Source organism: Bacidia gigantensis, assembly GCF_019456465.1.
Source record: "Bacidia gigantensis strain McMullin 20006 chromosome Unknown contig_180, whole genome shotgun sequence".
In the NCBI taxonomy this organism is placed as follows: domain Eukaryota; kingdom Fungi; phylum Ascomycota; class Lecanoromycetes; order Lecanorales; family Ramalinaceae; genus Bacidia; species Bacidia gigantensis.
The window spans coordinates 2,885,965-2,910,448 of record NW_025408596.1 but is presented as its reverse complement, the minus strand read 5'-3'; the positions used below and the strand labels follow the sequence as shown (position 1 = coordinate 2,910,448).

The 24,484-nt window shown below is 50.1% G+C and overlaps 6 protein-coding genes across 6 annotated transcripts; 2 read left to right on the top strand and 4 right to left on the bottom strand.

Annotated features, from left to right (window-relative positions):
• Positions 1-78: 78 nt before the first annotated feature.
• Positions 79-958, bottom strand: HIS7 (Histidine biosynthesis bifunctional protein hisB; the record flags this gene model as incomplete). The annotated part of the gene is made up of 2 exons (XM_044812329.1): positions 79-578; positions 607-958. The coding sequence occupies 2 exons, from the start codon at positions 956-958 to the stop codon at positions 79-81; spliced, it is 852 nt and encodes a 283-aa protein (XP_044671462.1).
• A 160-nt stretch (positions 959-1,118) lies between these two features.
• On the top strand, positions 1,119-2,021 carry KY384_003818 (uncharacterized protein; the record flags this gene model as incomplete). Its single annotated transcript, XM_044812328.1, has 3 exons — positions 1,119-1,421; positions 1,465-1,894; positions 1,936-2,021. The coding sequence occupies 3 exons, from the start codon at positions 1,119-1,121 to the stop codon at positions 2,019-2,021; spliced, it is 819 nt and encodes a 272-aa protein (XP_044671461.1).
• A 3,799-nt stretch (positions 2,022-5,820) lies between these two features.
• On the top strand, positions 5,821-8,091 carry KY384_003817 (uncharacterized protein; the record flags this gene model as incomplete). The annotated part of the gene is made up of 4 exons (XM_044812327.1): positions 5,821-5,920; positions 6,021-6,120; positions 6,179-7,762; positions 7,818-8,091. 4 exons carry the CDS (start codon positions 5,821-5,823, stop codon positions 8,089-8,091), a joined length of 2,058 nt encoding a protein of 685 aa, XP_044671460.1.
• A 1,583-nt stretch (positions 8,092-9,674) lies between these two features.
• KY384_003816 (uncharacterized protein) lies at positions 9,675-12,585 on the bottom strand (the record flags this gene model as incomplete). The annotated part of the gene is made up of 3 exons (XM_044812326.1): positions 9,675-10,778; positions 11,003-12,222; positions 12,309-12,585. 3 exons carry the CDS (start codon positions 12,583-12,585, stop codon positions 9,675-9,677), a joined length of 2,601 nt encoding a protein of 866 aa, XP_044671459.1.
• A 1,488-nt stretch (positions 12,586-14,073) lies between these two features.
• Positions 14,074-17,051, bottom strand: KY384_003815 (uncharacterized protein; the record flags this gene model as incomplete). The annotated part of the gene is made up of 5 exons (XM_044812325.1): positions 14,074-14,161; positions 14,217-14,346; positions 14,431-14,881; positions 14,944-16,826; positions 16,877-17,051. The coding sequence occupies 5 exons, from the start codon at positions 17,049-17,051 to the stop codon at positions 14,074-14,076; spliced, it is 2,727 nt and encodes a 908-aa protein (XP_044671458.1).
• A 387-nt stretch (positions 17,052-17,438) lies between these two features.
• On the bottom strand, positions 17,439-19,328 carry KY384_003814 (uncharacterized protein; the record flags this gene model as incomplete). Its single annotated transcript, XM_044812324.1, has 1 exon — positions 17,439-19,328. The coding sequence occupies one exon, from the start codon at positions 19,326-19,328 to the stop codon at positions 17,439-17,441; it is 1,890 nt and encodes a 629-aa protein (XP_044671457.1).
• Between the last annotated feature and the right edge of the window lie 5,156 nt (positions 19,329-24,484).

Here is a 24,484-nt window from a genome sequence, read left to right as displayed (position 1 = left end):
GCAATCAAGGCGCCTAACCATAAAGGGATGCCAAGACAATATATAGCTAATGGAGGTAAGGAGAGCACATTATCGATTTTATAATCCTTGCCTTCCATTCCACTCTACACATTCTGCAAACTTGATGCCATTGCCTCCGAATATATCCAATGCACTTCCAATAGTCAAGTCGACCTTCCCATTGCTCAGAGTTTTTACCTTTTCTAAATCTTCGAGGTTTCTACCCCCGCCTGCATATGTTACAGGTTTGCTGCACCACTGCCCTAGATTCCTCACAAGGTCTTCGTCTATGCCTCTCTGCAAGCCCTCGTTATCTGCTGCATGGATTAGAAACTCCGAGCAATACGGCTCTAGCATCTTGATGGAATCTAACCCCCTAGATGAGCCCTCTCTCTCAATCTTCGCATAATTCAACTGACCTGCATTGACCTCCATGTCCGTGAGAGTTTGCCATTTGTTCATGGCGACTATCCATACATCATTCTGTCTCCGACAACTGAGATCGATCACTAGCTTGGACGAATCATTGCTTAGAGCAGCCAACACGCTCTCGAGGCGCGCTTTCAAGAATTTGGCCTCTGGGAATAGGTAAGATGTCACAATTACCTACTTGAGGATGTAAGTCCTGCAAGTGAATAGCGCTTTGTGGATGGCCTACTTTCTCAGCGCCTCGCCCAATCCACACAGACGCATTCATTTCATTGATTCCTCCGCCGACCTGTAGCCAGCCCGGCCATGCGTGGAGGGCACTTTGAGCTGCTTCTTCATTTCCGGGGCCTAACATTATGACGTGGCCTCCAGTTAAGCCATTCTTCATGTATATGTTCGCAAAATGAGTCGCAGATTGGCTTGATACATGATTAGTCCTGAGATCCGAAGACTGCTCACTCAAAGTTCCTCCAACTATTTGCTTGACTTGGCCTGTATGGAGATCAATACATGGACGAAAACGAGTCATTGAACAGGAAGTAGGCCTAGACGTAAGAAACTAGATCTATATAGCAGCAGGAAGATAATGTTTCTAACAATAGGCTTGCGGGTGCGGGTGTACCTTTTTCCGCTCTTGTCATTCATACTTCACTCGATACTTTTAGATATAAGCAACTCTCGTGGCCAATATGACGCCAATTCAAGGCAAGCGAAACAGAAGAAAACAAAGCTTAGAGGAGAATCGTCTATCGCCAGTAGATGCCGAGAATGCCAACGCTATTCTGAAAAGACACTTTGAGACTGCTTTCCAGCCTCTAGCGGGTCTGAAGAGGATAGTGTCGCCATGCTTGGATGACCCAAAGGAGGAGAGCCAACACGAAGAAGACTCTGATTGGGACGGCATTTCTGATTCCGAGGCAGAAGTCATCCAGCACAACACCTCACAATTCAAGGACCAAACAATCCCCACCGGAGATTTGAAGACATTTATGGTACGCCAGAAGATATCATCGCTTTCATCACTGACTTGCACAGTCATTCAAACCTCCGACGTCTCACGCATCTCTCACAAACAGCCAGCAACCGAAGATTCTACGTCAAGCAGAGGATGACGAAACTGACAAGGATAACATCAAGAAAGACCTCGCTCTACAACGACTTTTGAAAGAATCCCATCTTCTGGAGCAGCACAGCCCAATTGACCATTTCGGGAAAACACGTCACAAAGCACTTGATCTTCGCTTGCAGGACATGGGTTCCAAGACTTCCGTATTCGCTCAACAGAAGATGCCGTATGCGCAACGAAAAGGCATTAGCGCCAAAGCTTCAGAACGCGAGGGGAATCGACGTCGTGAGGCTCGTGATAATGGGATAGTACTGGAGAAAGAACGTCGAGTTGTCAAACGTGCAGATATCAGAAGAGAAAGAGGGATTGGTGCGCCAAGCGTGGGAAGGTTTCAAGGAGGTACGCTGAACTTGAGTAAAAGGGATGTTTTCAAAATTCAGGGACCTACAAGCAAGACAAAGTCGCGCAAGAGATAACGTCGCAAGAAAAGATCAATGACCGTCTGGACTCTGCAGATGACGAATGACATAGCCTAGCTGAGGCTGTGTATCTTCCGAATGCCAGCATCGCCATCTCCTCCAAGCAAATTCGTCCCACGATTTCTGAGGGAACCTAGCTGCAGCTACGTAACGAACTTATGGACCTATGACAGCTCGTTGTGCAGGGAATTTACCACAAAATGCGCTAGAAAGCTTCTAGAACTTTTCTGAGATGCCCAGAGGAGGTCGGTCCCACTATTTCTACCATGATGAAAGAAAACGACTGGCTGCTCTAACGGATAAAAATCTGGCTGTACGCCTGTAGCGACTGGGAACGCAGAGCGGGAAGGCTAGGTCTGTCCCATCTTCGCCAATGTAATTTTTTCTCGTCAGAAGATCGGAGATACAAACGGAAGACTACCATCCGGGTAGAACCTCGAACATCGAATTGTATCAGAAAGTTGCTGTCTCTTTTCTTGTTAATTCGGCAACATGATGAGGAAGATCGACTTCTTCTAGCCTACCGGAATCGCCCAGTACAGCCGAAGACCTTACGAAGTAGTCAGAGCACAAGGGATGGTCAACGCCGCCATCGGCAGCAGTAACTAGCGGGACGTGTTATGCCTCTGCATTAACGGTGGGACTCGCCCCGTGGCTACTGACCATGTGCTATGAAATGCTTCTGCAGGTTCTGCAACTCCGAAAAGGCTATTATTTATATCGCACATATTTGCCTATCTTTGTGTGAGTTACTTCCCTATCGCTACACTGCAGCCTCTCATACCAGATCATCAGATGTTGGATTCAGCCGCCTCTATTGTAGCCACACGTGTCAGTCAACGTCGAGCACAGCCTACTTGCAGGTAGGGAAACATACCGTCTGATAGCGAAAAGATCCCTGCAACTACGAAAACCGGTGGTCGAAGTCGATTTAAGCCTGATGCACGAGGTTTCGGACATTTGTTGGTGCGGCTATCTATCTTGCACCTGTATCAGGACGACGATCAAACAACCTAAGATCATGAACTTTCGTGCGTGACAGATCCGCTATGAACGGGAGATGATGGGTTGATGGTCGGCGATACCAAATGTAGTACTTTAATGTTCTCCAAGCCTTCTAGTCTCCCCAGCTCAAGCAAAATCAAATCTTCCAGCAAGCCAGTTGCCGAAAGCTGATACCGCACCTTGCCTTGCTTGCGACCTTCAAGCTCTTTTCACAGGGTTGAATCAGTCGCATTTGGCGCTCCTATTATTCTTGAAAATATCTATCTGACAGCAAACAATCACAGCAATGCAAATCTCTCAACGTGAGAACCGTCCAGCGCCCTCAGTCAGACGCACCCCAATGAGAGAAGTAGTGTCGCAGTTCCTCAGAGTAGTCTAGAGGCTCAGAGCAGAGACCGTATGGTGACTCCAGCATTATGTTTCACATCATTCTCGAAGAACAAAGAGTCTCCAAAATTGACCTTGCTGCAGGCTGGATGCAACATCTCCACTGCGGCAATTTAGCCACGCGGGCTGTTCGCTGATCATCTGGCCTGCTGCATCAGGCGAAAGCATATGGAGCGCACGTTGAGAGCACTGGATGTAGCGCTAATAGGGACATTGATCATAGACGGGTAGTTTACCCCAGGTGGTCCATGCTCGAGCACTTTCTGCCGTTTGCCTTGATCGCTTACTGACGCCATTTCTTCGGGAGTCGAGAATGGGTAAAGATATGCTGGGTCGTTTGAAGAGGGTTACCCGTCCCAGCGGATGGTGCTGCCATCATGGCTGATGACCCGCAGGCAGCACGTTGCTAACATTATTATCTACTACTGAACCCCGGTCCAGAGCATGTTTTAGAAGGCAAGGGAGACATGGGCAGGGGAACATGTCGTCGTAAAACTCTCGATGCTGCCATGAGGCTAGTGTTTCAGGACAACGGAACACCAATCACTGCACGTGGCCTGAAGCGGTTTAGACGGACCGCTTTAGACTGGTGCGTTTTTCTTGATCGAGCTTCGCCGTTCGTCTTCTTGCGTGCCGCCGAGGATGCTTTTCGCATCAAGAAGAAAATAGCTCAAGTATGATCGCGTAAGACGATGACCTCCGAGCAGCATGTGGGGGCTCTTGATGCCGTCTCTTCGTCGGCACCACGGTGACATGCTGGGGCAGCCAGACGAAGAGAGGCTCGAGCCTTTGTGGCAAGGTCAAAGCCAGAACACGAGGAGAGCGAGCGGAAGGGCCAGATGGACGTCGGATCTGTTGATGGTCTTGCCGAAGTGCTGTGTGCGAATAGTGCCAGGTGAGGGAGGGGAAGTATAGTTGGCTGGCACTGCGGCTGGCATGTTCAATACGATCCTCTCCGAGCATTTGGCTTCGGGCACAGGACAGCTGTGCCCTCTGTGACTGAGCGCACGATCGCGATCAGTCATGCACAGTCCGAAAATATGTCGTGAGTCAGCAAGAGTGGTGGATAGCTATCATTCCATTTCTACGCATGCTCGTCCGCGGTCGTTGTCTACCTTGCACGCGTGTGGTCTGTCTTTTCAGAGGAAATCCAACCCTTCTTTATTATTACTACCGTATTTGCATTTACATTTGCACCTGTCATCCGGGACGTGACGATTCGACTCGGTTCGTTCGAATTACCAGGGAGCTAATTGACCCGATCCTGAGGTCAATTCTCGCCATCCTTTCGCATCAGCAAATCATCCGCCCAATCCCAGGGAGCATCCAGCGACCAGTGACTTTGCCTGCACCAGCACACGAGTGGGTGCAAGGTTCCCGAGCCGCCCAAGCCCAGGCAGTCAAGTAGGGGCTAGAGTCCGTTAGGGCCTAGTACTGCCGACTGCGCCCCCGCTTCGGCGGTTCTTGTGACGAGCAAATTGGCGGAGACTTGGAGTCCGGGCTGTTTTGGCTAAGGCGGTTTAGCGTGTCTAAGGTCTGGCACCGCTTGAAGGAAGAGTTGAAGCTGGCCCGTAACGACGCTAATGTCTGCCACTGCCAGGGTCAAACTGCCCCCAAAACCGTGTCCCCTCCCCTCAGAGTCGCTTCAGACAAGCCAGACAAGCCAGAAACCTTGACCAGCTCTGCTTCAGAATTTCCTAAACACTCGCCCTGATCCACACCTTTTCCCCAAACACCCCAGACCACCTCCCATGTCAATTACTACCACCATTATTCGACGGTCTACCATTATTGCGCGCAAAGCTGCTTCGACACTCGACACCACTACTGCCACTCTTACCTCTTGTCCTTGCCGCCCGACCCAAGATTCACCCTAAATTAAAACAGCAGGAGCAATTCACTGCTGTTCTGGCTCTCATCGCCCCCTCGCGTACGACTCGACCGTTATCCGACCACCGAACAGCCTTCTTTTCGCAACCAATTCCCCTTCCTTCTTTCCTAATTTCTCACCATCGTTTCTTCAATCCTCTGACATCCGTTTTATTCTTTTCGACCTGTCTCATCTTTTCTCCGCCCGAACGACCTGATCACCGCGAGTCGCAGGCTTGAAACTTGTTGGCCTCGTGCCCGTCCGCCGCTCGCTGTATGTTCTGTTTCGGATCCCCACCGCAAGACACCTACGATTCAACAGGCCGGCCCTAACACTCTTCGATATTGTCAGGACAAGATCACCAACTGCAGAGGCTGGCCCTCGCATTCGACATTCGTTGCATCTCTTACGTGCCCCCATCTCACCTTCAGAACGCTCGCGCCATCCATTGGTTGGGGCAAGTCGTACACCCACTGGCGCAACATCAACGCCTGCGAAACAGGACCGAGTCGCGAATCTAGAAAACTGCTGTCTGGCTCACTCGAGTCCAAGCAGTCATGTTTTCTCAAAACAATAATGCCACCATGGCGCCCCCACAGAAACCTGAGACTTTCATGCTCTCTGATGCTGCGCAACAGAGCCTACCGCAGGACGCCCAGGTCGCCCTGCAACAAGTCGACAATTGTAAGTCTCCTTCTTTTGTGCTAGAATCCACCCTCGACCTAGCCTTCCGCGATTCCTAGAACCCCGTCAGGAATCAAGAAAGGTGCTAACACAGTTGAAGTGAAATATTTCCTCATCTCAGCACCTGTGGACTGGACACCGGATCAATATATACGGAGGTTTCTGCTGCCAACCGGTGAATACGTCTCGTGTGTTTTATGGTACGGAAACCCTCCCTCTGTCGTTGGCTGTCTGCGACTTACCACTGACGTTGTACAGGAATAACCTCTTCCACATTTCCGGCACAGACATCGTGCGATGCCTCTCATTCCGCTTCCAAGCCTTCGGTCGACCCGTAAAGAACTCGAAAAAGTTCGAGGAGGGTATATTCTCGGATTTGCGAAACTTGAAGTCGGGTACCGACGCTTCGCTAGAAGAGCCAAAGAGTCCGTTCCTAGATTTCATGTACAAGAACAATTGCATACGGACTCAGAAGAAACAGAAGGTCTTCTATTGGTACAGCGTCCCGCATGACAGACTCTTCCTCGACGCTCTGGAGCGTGATCTCAAGAGGGAGAAGATGGGGCAAGAAGCGACCACAATGGCTGTCAGCGAACCCGCTTTGTCCTTCGAGTTCGACGCTTCGCAGTCGCTGTTTGAGCAGCTCACCAAGGCTCAGCAAGCCAGTTCGTCTTCTTTCTCGGCCAATGCGAGCTCAGCCTATTCTCAGTCAACCTCACCAGTCCTCCGTGCATCAGACTCGATGCCTCCACCATCGCTACCACAGCCCCTACCAACAGTGTCCGAGGACGTGCCAGCAACAATCGGCGCTTACCCTCAAGTATCGGTGGCGCCATCTGCAGCCTCAAACTTTGTGAAGAGGGAGACGGACTATGGGCATTTGCAATATGATAGGAACGGCATACCTCTGTCGCGGGTGCATCAGCGGCATACGTCCATGCCTACATATATGGAATACTCGCCCGCTCCCTCGTTTGTTTCATCCCAAGGTGAATATGGCACCTACAGCAACCGTGACCTATCTTTCGAGCCAGTAACACCTCCTCAGAGCAACCAAGTAGCAGCGGCTGAGCCTGCTTACATTGCCAACGAAGACACAGGTCTTTACTCAGCCATCCCTGATGTCAATTCCTCCCAAAGCTACAATATGATGACGCAGTTGCCGCCGTCAAACCTCTCCGGAGGACAATACTCTGGCAGTCGTAACTACGGAAGCGGAAATGTTTATTCTGTCATTGAAGGTTCCCCCACTTACAAGCAACGCAGGCGGCGGTCCTCTATCCCTCCCAATACCAACGCTATGGCAGCCGCCGCTACCGGTCACGCACCACACCGTCAGAGTGACCTCCGACGTTCCGTTTCTGCCTCTCTTGGACCGGATGAAGGTGACGACTCAGGTCGCAATTCTCCTCCCGCTTTACCCAACGGCTATGCCAACATGATTGGGCAGCATAGAGACATGCTTGAGCATATCTCGCGTCACGGAACCCCACTCCAGCAGACAGTTGAGGGAAGCCCAGCTCCACAGAACATGGGCATGATGCAAGCGCAGGAGAACAATTACCACGGCTATCAGGATAACCTGCAGATTCAATCCACAGACACCAGCCCAGGGAGTCGTGGTGGAGACCGGCCTGGTCCCGTTCGGAGAGCCAGAAGTGCCACCATGATGGAGCTCGGACCGTATCCCCACAAATCACATTCTTGTCCCATCCCAACCTGCGGGCGTCTTTTCAAACGCTTGGAGCATCTCAAACGTCATGTGCGAACGCACACCCAGGAACGTCCCTATGTGTGCCCACATTGTAACAAAGCATTCTCTCGGTCAGACAATCTTGCCCAGTAAGTGACACCCTTCCTCTTACCCAGGCACAACGTGCTAACACTATGCTCATAGACATCGCCGTACCCATGAAGTGCGCCCTGACGGGGAGGTCGGCGGATACACGGACGACGATCTCGAAGCAGAAGAAAATGAATTCGGCACTCTCGAGGACGAAAGTCCGCCGCCGGAGAACAACAATCACTATGCGCAGAACCCTATGGCACACATGACAGCGAATGCGATGAGGCTGCCGTCGAATGGCATGGCGCATGACGGCATGAGCATGGCCGGTAGCATGGGACCACCAATGATGGGCGGTGGCATTCCAGTGAGCCAGCAAATATGACCTTGTCCGCGAAACAAATATGGATCTGAACGCCAAATTAACACCACACTCGACGTTCTACCCAACTTCTCAATCACATTCCCAATCATACGCATATCCGAATAATGTCAACGATTCACGAATTCCTTTGGAGTTCACATAGATCCATCTTCTGGCCTTCGACATCAATTGCATCACAGCGAGTATCGTGCACCAGTAACCTGCACCCAGCGAATGCATAGAGCGTGGCCCACTATTTTGCGTTATATTTGCACCGCTTGCACAACATGTCCATGACACTGTGAAGAGTAGAGACATTGGCGGATTTTCTCCTTTTCTCATATCTATTTTAAGTTTTGGATAACAGCTTATCCTTTGCGCTGAAGACAGCAGCACAAGGATTCTGTGGTCATGGGTTTGTGACTTGTGGTGCGAAAGCTCGTGCACAGGCGGCTTGCATCAGGATTCATGTGTATGAAAGTGAGCCAGAGCGTGTATGATCCTGCACTATATAGTCAGAGTCAAGAGGGGTCCTCCCTCAATCATGTTGATAGAAGTAGGAGTGAACCCAATGACAGAATTTTCAATACCATTGTCTGCCCTGTCCCGAGCAATCTGTAGCCATTTTCACCTTCCACTCGCTCTTCTCTTGCTTTCTCCACTCACTCACTGGCGATAACCCAAGCTTTCCATTCTCCAGACCCCTCTGTCTTACATGAGGAGCAATTCCCCAGCAGCGTCGAAGGTAAAGATGTTTGTCTTTTGCTAATCACATCCCCGGTGCCCAACCCAGACGCCAACCCAATTTTGAAAACTCGATAGCCGTGCACAACAGAGTGTCCTATCAATCTATCATCTCGGAACATGCGGAGCCTTCAAACCCGCTGTTTCTATTACTTTTGATAATATCAGACTTACGAATCAACCACCCACCCTCGTAAGCCCTACACATCCTTCACCTCCGAGATTTATATGATGCAGAAAGAATGGGTTTTCTTTGCAAACGAAGAGCATACGTACAGAGGTTCTACGGCAAACGAGACTCATAACTAAAATTTTGAAGATTGTGCGCCAATCAACAGGCAAGGATCTAAAAATGTCGATTTTGGATATGCTTTTTATGGAAGATCACGCATTTCGCAAAAAAATATTATGAGCCTACCAATTCTCGTTGCGAAAGCTTGAAAATTGATTTCCTTGCTCTACATGTATCAGAGCAGGGATGTACTTACTGAGAAGATATTTGGTCCAGGTTGAAGGGTTGGATGAGTACATATCAGGATATCGATGTTTTTGAAGGGAGAGCCGGGTAATGAATGAGCCCCGAATTGCTTGGGAGCGTAGTTGGAGTCAAAGGGTCATTACCACAGTTAGTTTAATAATATTGGAGGAAGAAAGGCTCTTGCAAAAGGAAATACGAAGCTGGATAAAAAGCATATACACGGATTCGAAGAAGGAAGAAGGTAATACTGAATCATTTCCATAATCTCATCTGATCTTTTAGTAGTACATCGTCCGCTCGGCATAACCTTGATCCTCGTTTCTGTTCACCACATCATGCGCAAGCAGAATGTATATTATTTCTTTTCAATCTCAGCTTAGCTTCAAGCAATCTGTTTCAGAAAAGGGCTGAGCAGCAGCTCATCAGCACTCGGTCTCTTCTCATGATCAATCTCAAACGTGTTGTTAAGGAAGTCCTTCCCCTCTGAGCTTGCACCGTCCGGTATATTAGGCTTAGCACTGCTGTTACCAATTTGGAAAATTGCCTGTAATTGGGAGCAGTTTGGGAAGGGGTGTGTGCCAGTGAACATCTCCACGATCAAGCAGCCCAGCGACCAAATGTCCGCTTTACGAGTATACGAAGTCTGTCTGACAACTTCGGGCGCCATCCAAAACACGCTACCTTGTAGTGAAGGGCGGTGGAGATGACCGCCGTTCTTCTGCGGCTGGAGTAGTGCAGACGCTTCGACGCGTTTGGAAATACCGAAATCGGAGATTTTGATGTTGCCTTTGTTGTCAACGAGGACATTCGCGCCTTTGATGTCCCTATGGATGATGTCTCTGCCGTGTAGATAGGATAAGCCTGTCAGGATCTGTCGTACAAAGTTCCGTATTAAAGGCTCTTGAAGAGAACCATAGGAATTGAGCATAGCCGCAACAGAACCACCTGGGACATACTCGAGGAAGATGTTGAAATGCTCGTCATCAGAGTTGGAGCCAAGGTATTGGACAATGTTCTCGTGCTGGAGGTCCCGAAGAAGATCAATTTCTCGCTTTAGGGCCGCTAGCATATTCTCCTTCTTCTTGTCGAGCACGCTGTTTGTCTTTGAAGGCATCTCAACTTGTTTGACGGCCATCAATTCTCCGGTGACAGCATGCAACGCAAGAAAAACGCTGCCGAAAGAACCTTGACCGATCAAAGCACCTTGCATCCACCGCACATTGTCCCATGAGTCGCCTTTGAGGAACTGATTCAGCTCTTCGTCAGGCTCCTCTCCGTCTGCAGCTATGGCAGTGCTAAGGTTTTCAGTCAAGGAACCTCCTGCCTCCGTGGTGGGACCACTACTGCCAGACTCATCGAAATAGCTAGAAAGAGCAGTGTGCGAGGTGTCGGATTCGTTGCCATTGTTCCCGCCAACTTGCGAATCGCTCTCAAAGGAAACGTACGACTTTCGATTTGGCTCGACTGGAGATTCCTCGGCTAGAGGCTGTAAGGAGCTTGAAGCTATTGAGTCTCGTTGCATGGCTCCTAGGCGGGATACCGAGAGCGGACGTGGACCACGCCCCGTCCCTCCGCTCATCAACCATGTATCTGCGATATTCGGAAGCGGGGGGCGTCTTTAAGACTTGAGGTGTAACTGCCATTGCTGGCGGTGCTTATTCTGCTTGCTGCTCTACTCAGACGAGCCGACCTCCTCATAGACATGCGCACTGTACGCTCTATGTGGGTCTTGTCGTGACCGGGGAAGTAAGTCGTGAGTTCTTGGCTGATCAGCTCACTGGGAGGTCGTCCACCCATGAATTCCTTGATCTTGGGTTTCTGCATTGAATCTGAACGTTGAGGTGGGTTTCCGTAGCCGTAGGACGAGGCCGAGCTACCGCTACGGTCTCGGGGTGGGAAGCGTCCTCCGCCATATGTTGCGGGCGATAGGGGGTCTGAGATCTCCTGCCATGAGACTCCTGTCTGTTGCTCTATCTTACTGCGGCTACGAGGGTTGTTCTGTTTGAGAGCCTCTTGACGCTTCTCATGCTGCTCTTCTAGCATGATGGCCGCAGCTTTTCGAAGTTCCTCCTCGTCGGGCTCGCCCGCATGTCGTTTCCGAAGGATCAGTCGTCCGCGTTCATTTCTGTCGTACGGCTCGGTGCAGAATCGTAATAGCTCTGTGTCTGACAGCTTGTGCGTGTTGGCCAGATCCTGGCCGTTTCCATCCAAGTTCCAGAAGCAGTAATTTCTCGACTGATTTTCGGGTAAATTGAGCTTTTTCAAGACATTGAGAATGATGTCATCCAGTGCTCTGCAGTTCTTGATATTGAGCACCTTTGTTTGACCGCCGTTGTATATGACACGTATTACTGCCTGACCAACAGGTAGCTTCCCAACCGTCGAATCTGTGTTGGCGTTCGGTCTAGGAAGACCTGAATTCGGAGTGGCAGGTCGCACGCCAGTGCCCGTGGCATTCCTTGCAGAAGTAGCAGGAGCACCAAAGTAGCCATTTTTACCCTCTTGCGCTGGAGCTAGCGGGCTCATACCGGCCGGTCGCTGTGTTCGCAAACTTCTCATACCGTCGTGCTCATTCATCGGCGAGCCTGGACGTGCACTGCTGTTCATTGGATAGTAGTCTTGTAGCATGGACGAATCAATCTGGCGTGACCAACGCCGATTGCTTCCACTCCCTTGATCTTGGCGATCCCGAGGGGTATTGAGATGGCGTGGTGAGCTAGCGGAAGAAGGCGTGTATGGGGTCAAGTTCTGCCGGCTATCCAAGGCTGCCAACGAGTCTCTGTTCCTCTTTCGGGAGTTGCCCACAGCCTTTGTCCTCAAGGCTTTGATGGCTACAAATATGCGCACTCGATCGCCAATCTTCTTGATCCCCATCTCCTTGAGCACCAGTTGATCGCACTCGATGAGGTTGGAACCAGTGACGTTGTTGACTGTCAATAAGTTAAGCGATGTCTGCTGATAACGGCCGACCATTGCAAGGAATGGTAGGGCAACATTGGAGAGCATAATTACTCACCTTTAAAGAGCTGCTCATATTGGCTGCAATTGATGGCTCTGAGCCAGTCACACACTTTCTTCTCATCCCAGGCCTTGATGACTTCGCCGTCTCCATCATGGATAGAGAACTCGGACTCGGTGGGACTGAGAAATTGGCCGTGGCCTCCAGCTGGATGAGGATCCCCACTTCCCACAGGTTTCCGGTAGCTGGCAGCGTATTGTGAGATGACCGACGGCTGACTCGACCCTAAGCCAACGTTGGAGGTGTAGGGGGCCTTAGAGGCTACAGCAGCCATGTTGGCGGAGCCGACAATCCAAGACGGCACCTATGAAGATCTACAATTCTGTACTATTCATTTAAGTGAATATGGTGAAGCATGAGATCGGAGAAAAATGGCGTCACAGACGGTACAATTAAAGTGTAAGACGGGTGAAAGATCAACGTGCCGTGTCGTCGTCAAAATATGCGGGTCAGAAGCGTAGAGAGGTTATTACTGTAAGGACGGCGAGTAAATGGAGCAAATGGTGGGGAGATGGCCCAAGTGAAGTCAGCGCGGGGTCCAGGCGGTGAGATGTTCTTTCCCTCTTTGTCTTCTTTGTCTTCTTTGATGTTTCGGGTTGAGGCAACCGACCGGCGGTTTGAGGAGTGTCAAGTGCTGAGGTGGGGGCGTCCTGGGGCAGATTCGAGAGGGTTGGTTGGAGGAATCAGGAATCACAAAGAGGTCCTGTATAGTAGACACAAAGGTATCACAATCTCCTTCCCCACTCTATTAATATTATCGATGACCCAGCAATGGAGATGAAAACGTTTGCAGAGAAGCGTCGGCTCCGTTGAAGTCGATAGTCGATGGGGACGTAGAGGGGAGGCACGGAAAGGGCTGGTTGAGGCAAAAACGTGTTCGTGGTTGCTGCTAAACTCCGATTGGTCCGCCGCCTTTTCTCTCTTCTCTCTCTCTTGACTTGTCCCTTTCTCTTTCCTCAAAGACTACGAGTATATTTGCCTCCGTATGGCTCTGTCTGAAGGTACTGTCCCGGTGAAGGGAGACACCGACGATGGGAAAGAAGGAGGAGGGCTATCGCATCACAGTCAAGTCACCATTCAAGCTTTTCCTGCTAGAGTCTTAGTTCAGTCTTAACGCGCTGCAGGCCAAAAAAAGCACTGGAACGCTAGGATGAAGCTGAAACATTTCATGGGCGATGGACCAAGGACTCCCCAGCGAACCAGTTGGAGTCTGAAAGACCGAGAAGATCTAGCTATTACGAGTATGGCGCCCCCTCAGCGCTCTTGCTCCTCCATCTTTTCGCCCCTTGCGCTTGCCTACTCTTAAGGCCAAAGCTCCTGAAGTTTAGTATTACAGCTGCTTATGACATCAAGTTGTGCTGCTTGCAACCATTGCATCATCGTGCTGCTGTATATTGCGACGCCCAGCAGAGCCCCAGAGTCTGCCTTAATCCTCGTCTGTTTACACACATTGTGTCTAACCTCAAGGCTTCAGTCTGCGACGTCAAGCGTCCAGCAAATGCATCAGCTTCGCCTCAGCGCACCTGCTGTGCCGCACCAATTCTCCTCGCCGGGGTTTCCAATGCGGAAGAGCTTGCGGCGGCTGTTGCTCTCCCTTGCATCGCTGCATGGGAAACACCGACCAAGGGACGTATATGTATGTTGCAGCACAGAGCAAGCCTGTCAACTGCCTCGCTTGCTCCCGCTACTTTGGTGAGAATGCCATTCTCCCGGACGTTCACGACTAGAAACATGCCCGTAGGCGGCGTAACCTCTCTGTAGATCATATAGACCAGTCATCCGCGTCATCATCAGCGTCAGTGATGAATGGTTCCTCGATGGACTTGATGGCCAGGTCACCGCAAGAAACACTGGCAAGCGAATCTTAGTCCAACCAGCTTCAAATGAAGTAATTGGAAGACATACCATTGTGCTCCAATCAGGGCATCTAATTCCCTGCCCTCTCTCTCCCTCTTTCCACCTCTCGAAATGCTCGCTTGCAGTTCCCTGATCCTCCGTTGCGTAGTAAGACCGCTCCCGTCCATGACTTTCCGCCCTAGACAGTCGCTGTGAAATCCGTGTTGGCAGCTGGGGAATACGAAGAATTGCCGGCTCAGCAGGGGTAATTCGCACAACCTACACCTTTCACCGGGCTCGACAATAGCATATCGTCGGTCTAGCTGCTTGATATCCGCTTTGATATGTTCTGCTGTGGCAGCTGAGGCGTCCATCTCAGCATCCAAAGAGGCGATGGATCGGGAATAGGACTCGAGTGCTGCGCAGATCTCGTCCTTGAAGTCATCGATCACCACAAAATCAGGAAAGAGAGGAATGAGATCTTCGATTCGTAAGAGATCGCATCGCTTCAGGAAGTCAATCGCAGTCTTGACACTGCCTGTGCCCTGCTTGCCGATGACCTTCTTCGCTACCTCCAGCCAGAGCTTTTTGCGGAGTGCCGGATTGCTGTCCGATGGTCGATCTGCGATCATAGACGCAAGATCAATCTCATCATGTTTGAGGGCCAGATTCACAGCTGAAGTGTAGTCATCCATGCTACTGTAGATGTGGACTGCAGATTGGACTCGGTCGTGCTGAATACAAAGGCGAAACGCAAAGTCTGCGTCATAGGGGGCGGACTTGAGAGAGAATGGACGGTCAGATAGCTGAGAAGAGCTTTTTCGTCCGGGGATGGATGTGAGGCATAGATTGAAAGGAGAGTGTTGTGGATTGCGGAATCGGATGAGTGCAAAGAGTTGATGCAGTAATTCAAATATCGGACAGCCTGATTTTGTGAAAGTGGCAACGAAGAAGCTTTGGTATTGTACGTGAGTAATGCGGGTGTAATCTTTATTGGATCGAGCTCATCATGGCGGATGAGTACGTCAATCAGCTCTGTTGGGGCATGCTGCATCAAGACACTGCTGTACTTGTAAAAAATCTCCGGGCTGTTCTGCCTCTTCAGAACATCTAGAGACTCTTGCCATCGCTCTCGTTGAACCCAGTAAGAGAGTACATAGTTATGATCTTGAATTGCCAAAGCATAAGCGAGGAGCTCTTGCTCGCGCCCATGGCTGCTGATGACTTCGTAAGTCGTTTGTTTGTCCAAATCAGTCTTATATCGGGTCACAAAGTCCTGGAATTCTCGGCGAGTAGTGATCAATTCTTTCTGTGTATTCGCAGGCGTCGTGTCCTCTGTTAACTGCGCTTTCGTGGTAAGATGATCATCCAGAGAATTTAGCCTTGACATGAAGAGCTCGACAAGCCAGCTTGTTATCATGATCCTCTGCATGATGGAATTCTTTTGGTAAGTCGCCAGCTTCATCAAGAGATATTTTCTCAGAGCATCATGCTCTCCATGGTCGATAAAAGTTAACGCAACCTGTTCAAAGGGTCTGCTGCTCTTGCCATAGACGTTGGCAGCGTCCATGTACTGCCCTTTGCCAATAAGATAGTCTCCTGACGCCACAGCAACCGCATCCTTTTGAGGCGGGCTTTTTGCATACTGTGATGCAAGACTAAATTGCTGACGCTTTAGCATAATCTTCCAAACCTCCCGATCTTCATCCGTGACAACAATCTCGAAGATCTCTCGCGCAGTGAACAGCCAAAAAGTGCTCTTTTTCTGATCCGCAAGCAGAGCGACAGCACTGTCTCCAGGCTCGACAACAACCTGATCAAAGACAAGCTGCTCATCAAGCCGCTGCAAAGCTACAACGCGTCCTTCAACTAAACACAGCAGATGCCATTGGCTAAGAGTGATCCCAGCGATAGGCTCCAATGCGGGCTTCTTACGCCCACTGGCATTGTCAGAAGCTGGTATTTGTTTTCTTTCAACGATTTTGGAGCTGTTAAATATAGCACTTCCCAGGTCTCCAGATTCGGTAGAGTTTTTAAGCTGGCCGTACGACACCCCCTCCGACGCAAGCCAAGCGTAGTAACGATCCTCATTACCAGCTCCTTCGCCAGCCTCGTTTGGCAGGTCCGGAGAGACTACAAGTGCAGAAGGTGTTGGTTTGCTTCCTCTATTTGCTTCGCGTAGAGTCGGCGCTTCCGATTCCAAAAGCTTTGTAAATATGCTGCCTGAACCTTCGCTCCCATGCCTACCAATTCTGCCAACAAAGTGCAATAGCTTCGTCGGCGTGGCTACGAGTAGCCTCCGTACTTCGGGTCGTCCAGGCATATGATCCACCCATAATCCTGTCACAGGCCCCTCGGGTGCCTTGTAGACAAGCTTCAAATACTTTTCCTGGCTCCTGTAGAATTCGGTGGACGGCTCGATATAATTCTCATAAATATTTCCGTCTACTGCTCCAACAAGTATCTCTCGAGTAGACGCAGTAGGTAGAGAAGGATTCCATGCTATGCTTTCAATTCCCACGCCCTTCAGCCGCGAAAGCAGCTTTGGCTGTCGAGACTGGGTGTGCAAATAGTAATTATCGCCCAACGTGGTTGAAATGATGAGATGTGAAGCAGAAGGATCTAAGAACAAGCGGCGAATCAAGCCAGTCTCTGTGGGCTTCTTGGGCAGGTCAATGTCTGTGACACAAGTCAGCCGTCAAACATGCTTTGGGAAAACAAGCAAGAACCGTCGACATCAGACGGGCTATCTAGGTCAATGCGAAGGATGCGACCAGTGGAAAGAGCAAGGATGAGGACATCATTCGCGACTTGAGCAGCGACGAAATCGGCGGAAATATTGAATTGAAGGTCAACGCGTTTGACTTCGAACATAGGAGGGGCATTTTCCTCAAGATTTGACATGATCGTGCCTTCTCAGCCAAACAACTAGCTCGGAGACGAGCTTGACCAACTCATCGATGTCTCCATCCAAGCAGCACCTGCCACCACATGAGGTGCCACAACTGGCCAACGGTGAGGAAAACGGTTCAAAATGCGGGCAGGTCTACCTTACCTTAGTGTACCGTCATGCCAAGGCTGTGACCTTAGTACGCCCCCTTGGCTCCATACTCCTATTTAGCTGTGCTAAAGTGGTTGCGGTATCTGAATGAACACAGACAATTGCAAGTCGAAAGAGAAATACACATGAGAGGGTAAATGCCTTGATTTATCGACTACTTGAAGCAGCTAATTCTAGATCCCGACATGCGGCTTCACATTTCCATAAGGATACGATTCACCGCTAGGAAATCAGTAATGATTTCCAACCCACTCAATATCCCACCCCAAGTCCTCAATCGGCTGATGATGAGGAGCTTGAGTGTTCCTGCGCCAGTCCATCACTTTGGCATGGGCCAACTCCTTCTTTCCCCCCTTTTCGTAAGCTGTGTTTGTATTTGAAGAAAAGACCTTGAGCCCAAATCCACTACGCCAGTATCCCGGTGACGACCGCTTCTTGAAATCTTCGTGATCGATGGCCTCTTCCACTTGTTTGTATTGACGGCGACGACTCCCAAGAGCAGCCCATTTGTCCATAATGCCTTTCTTGGAAAGCGACGACTCGCTCATACGTTTAGTTGGCGGTTGAGGGAGCGCTTCTTCAAAGTGAAAGATTTCATCGTGTCCACTTTCACCGCTATCGCGTGCTTTGCCCTTCATGGGAGTCGAAGCTCGAGAATTGGCAACGGCAGTAGTATTCTCAGACGATACAGGACGCTGATCAGCAGAGCCAAGTTTGCTGCGCTGGCTCCAACTAGAAATGCTTGGTTTGCGCCGACTCTTACTCGAGATTTCCTGCTTGGTCAGAGATTCCTCTTCGTCTTCGTCGTAGATGTCAGTCCAGCTCTTGGACACATTATTCTCTTTCTTGCTGAAGATATTGGAAAGTGTAGATATGCGTGAAGGAAGGGAGTTGGGCACCATCATTGGTTTGGACCGTGGGAGGCTGAGCGGCATTGGAGGGTTGGGACCCATCGACTTCACAGAAGTACCGAAGACAGAGTCTAGACCGGAAGTGACTGAAGAATTTTGTGCCCAAGATACCCAAGACGTCCTGTCAGTTTCTGAAGCGGCGAAAAGGTCCTCGTTGATACTTTCAGTGTCTGCGATGGCTGAAAGTTGTCGTCCATTGCGTGGAGGGGAGGTGTGCAGGATCTTAGACCAAGGGAATGCTCCACCTTCGTCGACTTGAGGACTTGAGATTGATGGCGTTCGAAGGGGCTCGCGGTTAGCACTTGCGGGAGCGACCTCGCGGACTTCAGTGCAAAAGTCATCCGGAACATCGCCGTCAGTAGTGAAGCTAACGACGTTTTCGAGAGCGGCACGTATGCCAGATAATGAACGCTTGGTAGGGTCGATGGCCATGGCCGGAAGCAAAGCCTTGAAAGTGTCTTCGGACATATTTGGAAAGATATCGAAAAGGGACTTGTTGTCTCGAGCGAAATCGGTGTAGAGCACGTCCGACTCACTTGGAGTGACGAAAGGGTTCCGAGAGAAGAGAATGTTCAAGAGGCAAATGCCGATGGCCCAACAATCCGCTTTAGCAGGGCAATAGCCGTTATCCTGTGGATCGTACTGCTCTGGCGCCATGTAACGGTCGCTTCCCACGGATGCCTCATTTGACCATAGCTCAGAGGTAGCCAAACCCAAATCACCAAGCTTCATAGAGCCGTCGTGAGCGAGGAAGATGTTTTCTGGTTTGATGTCACGATGATACAAATTATGCGAGTGCATGTGCTCAACAGCACCGATGAGCTGAAACATGAATTCGCGAACATTTTCAGTCTCCAAGGGACCACGACCATGGCGAATTGCTTCGTAAAGATCTCCCATAGGGCAGTACTCAAGGACAAGGTAGATATGGGCCTTGGTCTCAAACGCCCGGAGCAGATTCACAATGTTGGGGTGGTGACCAAGTTGTTCGTGACAAGTGAGCTCAACGGAGTTCTCGTCGACAGCGATAGCTGGACATTCGATCTTTGAAGTCGCTTTGCTGAGACATTTAATAGCAACATTTTCATTGGTCAGTTGGTCCTTAGCCAGAAACACCATCCCAAAAGATCCATGATTGAGGGGCGAGACAGACTCATATCGACCATCAAGTATACTTCGCTCGACGAAACCATTCCTCATACAGGCCATCTCCAAGAAAAGTTGGCAAAGCGGATGATTGTTGAGAAATGGTCGCTCCGTGAATCCGCAAGCGATAGTGATGAACTCGCTGTTCTGTAATCCTGAAGCAAAAAGAGGCCGATTCGGGGGATTAGATCCGAATCGGCCGAGGGATGAAGGTCGTGTAGAGGAGTGATGTCAAAAGTCGTGATCGTAGCTTCGGAACAAAGGTGCTGTACTGATAATCAAACGCTAAGGAGGACTCCGCCTGCCACTCATAGAGCCCCAAACTCCACCCAAGTCTTCTAGACAATCATGTGCAGGCTGTAAAAATAAGGTATTGACAAAGAAATCGTTGACCAGACGTGGTGTAAGTCGGCAGAGTACGTATATACAAATTATTTTTGCGAGAGATGCCGCTTGGAATTCATTAAATTATCGAGTCGTATTTTCGGACTGTGTAGAGCGAGAGGGCTGGATAGAACGTTAAGGAGATGCGGAAGGAGAGGACGTCGACAGGTGCGACAAACGGGGAGTAGATTAGAGTTGGTCGCTGCGTACAATCGTGAAAAGGTCCGGGTGGTGTCGTCACACGCCGTTGTTCATCCGCTGAAGAGTACCACGCTCGCAACGGAGAATGAGGGTAAGGGTATCTTCCTAGCACGTTGCTGTATATAGGCCAAATCGCTGAAGGCAGTCACTTTGACATGGGATGATGTCAGTGTCTAATCAGTAGCTCAACGCTGTTACCAGGCAGCTGCGGTAGCTCGGGAAACAGGACAGTGGCGATCTCAATGATTGTATGGGTGCCGATGCGGCTTCAGGTGATCGCCACGCTGATGATGGACGTTGACGGGATATTGGTCAATGGCAAGAAGTTTGAGCTGTGATGAAGTTGAGAAGTTGTTGATGGTGGTGTTTGGGAAGTAATAGCGAGGAATGTTTAGGAGGGAGCGACGGTAAACAGAAGAAAGCAAGGCAACAACAATGACCGATGATGTAGATTGTCAGAGTGAATCAAGTCATTGTTGCCGTTTAGGAGTGTTGTATAATGATCATGGCGAGGGAGCTTTGGGACGGGATGGAGAAAGGTGGGCAGAGAGTAGCTTGATGAGATGGAGAGGTCATATGTTTTGGGGATAGAGCCGGTTGGGCTGAGTTGTCCCAGACTTCCCATTCCCTCTTTGATTGCAAGGGAACGTACGGCGGTTCTTTCCGCCGACTTCGACGGGGTTCTGTTGGACGGAGAGGCAGCAGGTACCAAAGTATTCTGGCCCTAAAATAGGGCGCTTGGCTGGAATGGTAGACGCTCTAAACACGGGCTTGCAAGGGGGCAAACAGGCCACCTCAGCGCTATGACGACCGGTCTTCCACCTACTGATCTCCGGCCAATGACGAGCGCTGTTGTCGTGATGCACCATGCTGCTTTCACCGTAGTCACCGGGGTGCATTACGACAAGGGACCCGCCTTGTCCCTGTTGGTACCTTCTCATACGCAGAGCCCCCAAGTCTGTTTGTTGGATTACTTGGATAAGCCTAGAGGCCAGATCAGGAACGCTCGTTGTATCGACCCCCCAAAGTCTGTCCTATTCTCGTCTTGCTTACCGCCCACCAGGGCAGCTTCGCTCTACTCAATCTCTTCAGAGGCAATCGGTACATGGTCAATCTGATACAACAACTGAAGCTGTTCGTCATCTGTCTCTTTGATTGCCTGCTAATTACCCCTCCCCCGCCGTTATGCTCGCCCGTGAAAGGATCGCATGACCTGGCGGGTAGAGATTACAAGAGAGCCCCTTGTCTTCGAGCACAGCCAATCCGGGAGAATTGCAGGCCAGCCAAGGTAGCGCTAGGGCACGTCACTTGCGTTGCAGGCCGTGCCACCGTGACAAAAGCCAGGACAATAATGCCAGGGAGTGCCCAGGACAAGCCAGGGTTGCGCCTCTGTTTGAACCATTCAGGTCTGGCCACATCTTCGCCTATCACCTACCCCGCCAGGGCACCACTGGCTGCGACTACTGATCGTCCGCCGCCTCGACCAGCTTTGTGCAGCTAGTGCAAGCTTATGCATCTCTGCAACCGATTACGCCGCTATCGCGACGGGCAACGAGCCCGACCATTTCCCTATTCGTCGGCCTGAGGCCAGTCCTCCAAGCTGTCGCAGACTCTCATCATTCTCATACAACACGGCAAATGATGTTGGATTACTCCTAGCTACTTGCGTCGTGCCCGTGACAACACCCGTGAAAAGTCACCTGGCCTAGTCAATCTCGTCTAACTTAAGCCTAAGCAGCCCGGAGTATGGCTCGGTACCTGCAGCTCTCTAATTACTTACACATTGACTTAAAGTTGTTAAGAATGTCACGAGAAGCATAGCGTACACAGCGGTGCTCGAGGGGTCTAGAGTAATGGCTCGGATTGGACTCGGCAAGCATTAAGCTACTTCGCTCTCTAATGATCGCCAAGTACAAGAACACGTTAATGCAGGCGAACAGCGGTGAGACGAAGAATTTCATGGCGTCGCTCTTCTTCCCAGCTGTAAACCCAATTGAATCGTTTCATGCCTTTGCAATATCTCGATCAGGTCGTCCTGCTTGAAGACTTTGTACAATGAGCACAGAGACTTGGATCCGTAAAAGCATTGCCACAATTCGGCATTATTATTATCGTACAATTCCAATACCTTAGCTCTAGCTGTCCCTTACAGCTTTTGGTCCACGCGGTCGGGTTAGTCAAATGCTGGCTTGCGGCCAGATCCTGGCGAGCTTTTAGTACTGATGGTGGCGTTGTTCTAGAAAAGTCCCATGATGTACGGAGGAAAAACAAAACATCCATACGTTCCGCAAGAACCCCAAACGCTGCGTGGCACACGAATCATACTCAAATAATGCACAACAGGTAGCTAGCTAGTCTTCGCGGACACGGTAATTGCACTCAATTCGCCCTCGTTGTCGGTGCACGGAGTAAGTACATTCTTACCCTGTGAAAATGTATGCATGCACCCTGCCGAAAGTACATAGCCAGTACAACTTCGCGCCCTCGTTCGACCACTCGATAGACTCCGATTTTGCGTGATTGACCCCCGCGTTGCTTGACAATCCAAAACCCGTAGCGACACCAATGGCGATTACGTGTCCCTGGTAAAAGTCTCAACGTGATAGATCATTGCACGCTCTCCGTAGGCCCTGCACTTCTTCGTAAGCTTTGTCGGTGAGCGACAACGCTGGGGAAATGGTCAGAGGAGGCCAAAGCAGCGTACGTCAGTCGCTACCTGCAAATGCTTCAAGATACTTCGTCGTGGACGTATGGGATCGTGTATTGATTAGCTACCTTGCACTAAGGGAGCCCAAAGTGCTAATGCCCGGGTCGTATCTTGTGAAGGTCAAGTTCTAGTTGATCTTTATGATAGGAACAACTGAGATTAAGGAATGACAAGTGCCCTGAAGAAAGAGATCTGAGATCCTTATCACTGCCGTTCATTTGCAATGGTTGTGGCTTCGGGGTAAACACGCGACCCTCTCCCTACCTTCTCGTCGCTCTCGCTTTTCCCTTGCAATGCTAGCTCCATATGCAGTCTTCAGCCAAGACGAAACTAATTATTCAGTATATGATGAGCTCATAGTAACCCTGTTGTAAGGAGTCTGCCCACAATGCAATATCAATACCCAGCGGCGTAAATACCTGGCATTGGTCCAAGACTTGTACTTGGTTCCTCAATACCGGTCTGAAGCAATAACTGTTAGGATTGCATTCGGGTTCAAAGTGTCTTGAGAGACTGCATGCTAGACTGAGGATATGTCGGCCACCAGACTTACAGCCGTATTAGGTAGCGAAGTAAATTGAATGTGAGAACGAGATCTCATGGCCTGGGGAAACCTCTTCTTCCTCCTCTGCCAAATCGAATGGCCGAGGGAACGAATTTCAGGCTAGACATAGCTGACGTGATGTCGTCGACATTCGTGTTACCGGAATCTTCCCCCTGTTGATTTAACTTCTCTGCAAGGACGTGTTCTTGCGATGGTTCGGGCGATGAAATCGCTGAGTTACCAGAACTATTGACGTTGCTTCGGACGTCCTGCTGTGACCGAGAATCGGCGCGAGAATGAGACGGTCTGTTCTTATGGTTTTTCATACGCAGCATAGAGCTACGTTTATCTATACCAGTGTTCACAATCTGGAAGTCGTAGTTCTTGGGTACATTAGGGCTCGGCCTTCCAGGACACGGGTCACCTTACCTTGGGGAACATGTGCTTGTCCGCAAGATGCATTCGTCTTTTCAGCGGCGTGGAGCACACCTTGTCACAATCTTCTATGAAGCATCGATACTACAGGTCTTTCAGTCGAAGCACGTCCCACCAAAAGAGCAGACCCTACCGTCTTCTCCCCTCTGGACTTCTTCACCTCACTTAGAGGATCGTGATTTTCGCTGATATGCAGCATAAGGAAATGCTCATCTGGGAGATTTTTCCTACATTCAGAGCAGCGATTTGCGTGAGTCTTCGCGTAATGGACTTCAAACTCCTCAAAAGTATTAAATGAAAGCACTTCTCGATGGGGTGGAAGGGAGCATTTCATGACTGGTAGCTTGTTTGTGGGTCTGCCTTCTACCTGCACGTATTTGAGGGCGTTCTCTAATGGACCAGAAGTGACTGGAGCTGGCTGGTCAGTCGCAGACGAATCATGAACAGTATTTGCGGGCGGCGAGTCTTCACGGGAACGCTTGGGCATTGACGAGACAATTCCTAATTCACTTTAAGTATTTTCAGGGCAGTCGCTGATTTCACCTTGCAACTGGAAAGATAATGGATGTCTCCTCGAGCTATTTTACCCCTGAAATGCGGATTACATTCCGCACCACGCAATTGAGGCTTGGCAAGAGCATCAACGCGTCAAGTCAACGCGCTCAATTCGGGTTGTGTCCAAAAATCAACATGGTTGTGATTTCTCACTATGAATCTCTGTTGGGGCTCGCGTGGCACAAATTAAATGACGAGTGTTCGTGATCGAGTGAATGAACAATCATGCTTGAATTACTGGAACAAAAGTGGACGTTAGCATCCCGAATTCTCATATCACAATCATCTGGTCTAAATATGCTGTAGAGACCTACAAATTGTTTCAAGTGAATTGAAAGCTTCATTATCAGCCGAGACCTCCATAGCGCGAGAAAGTCTTGAAAAATTGTCGCA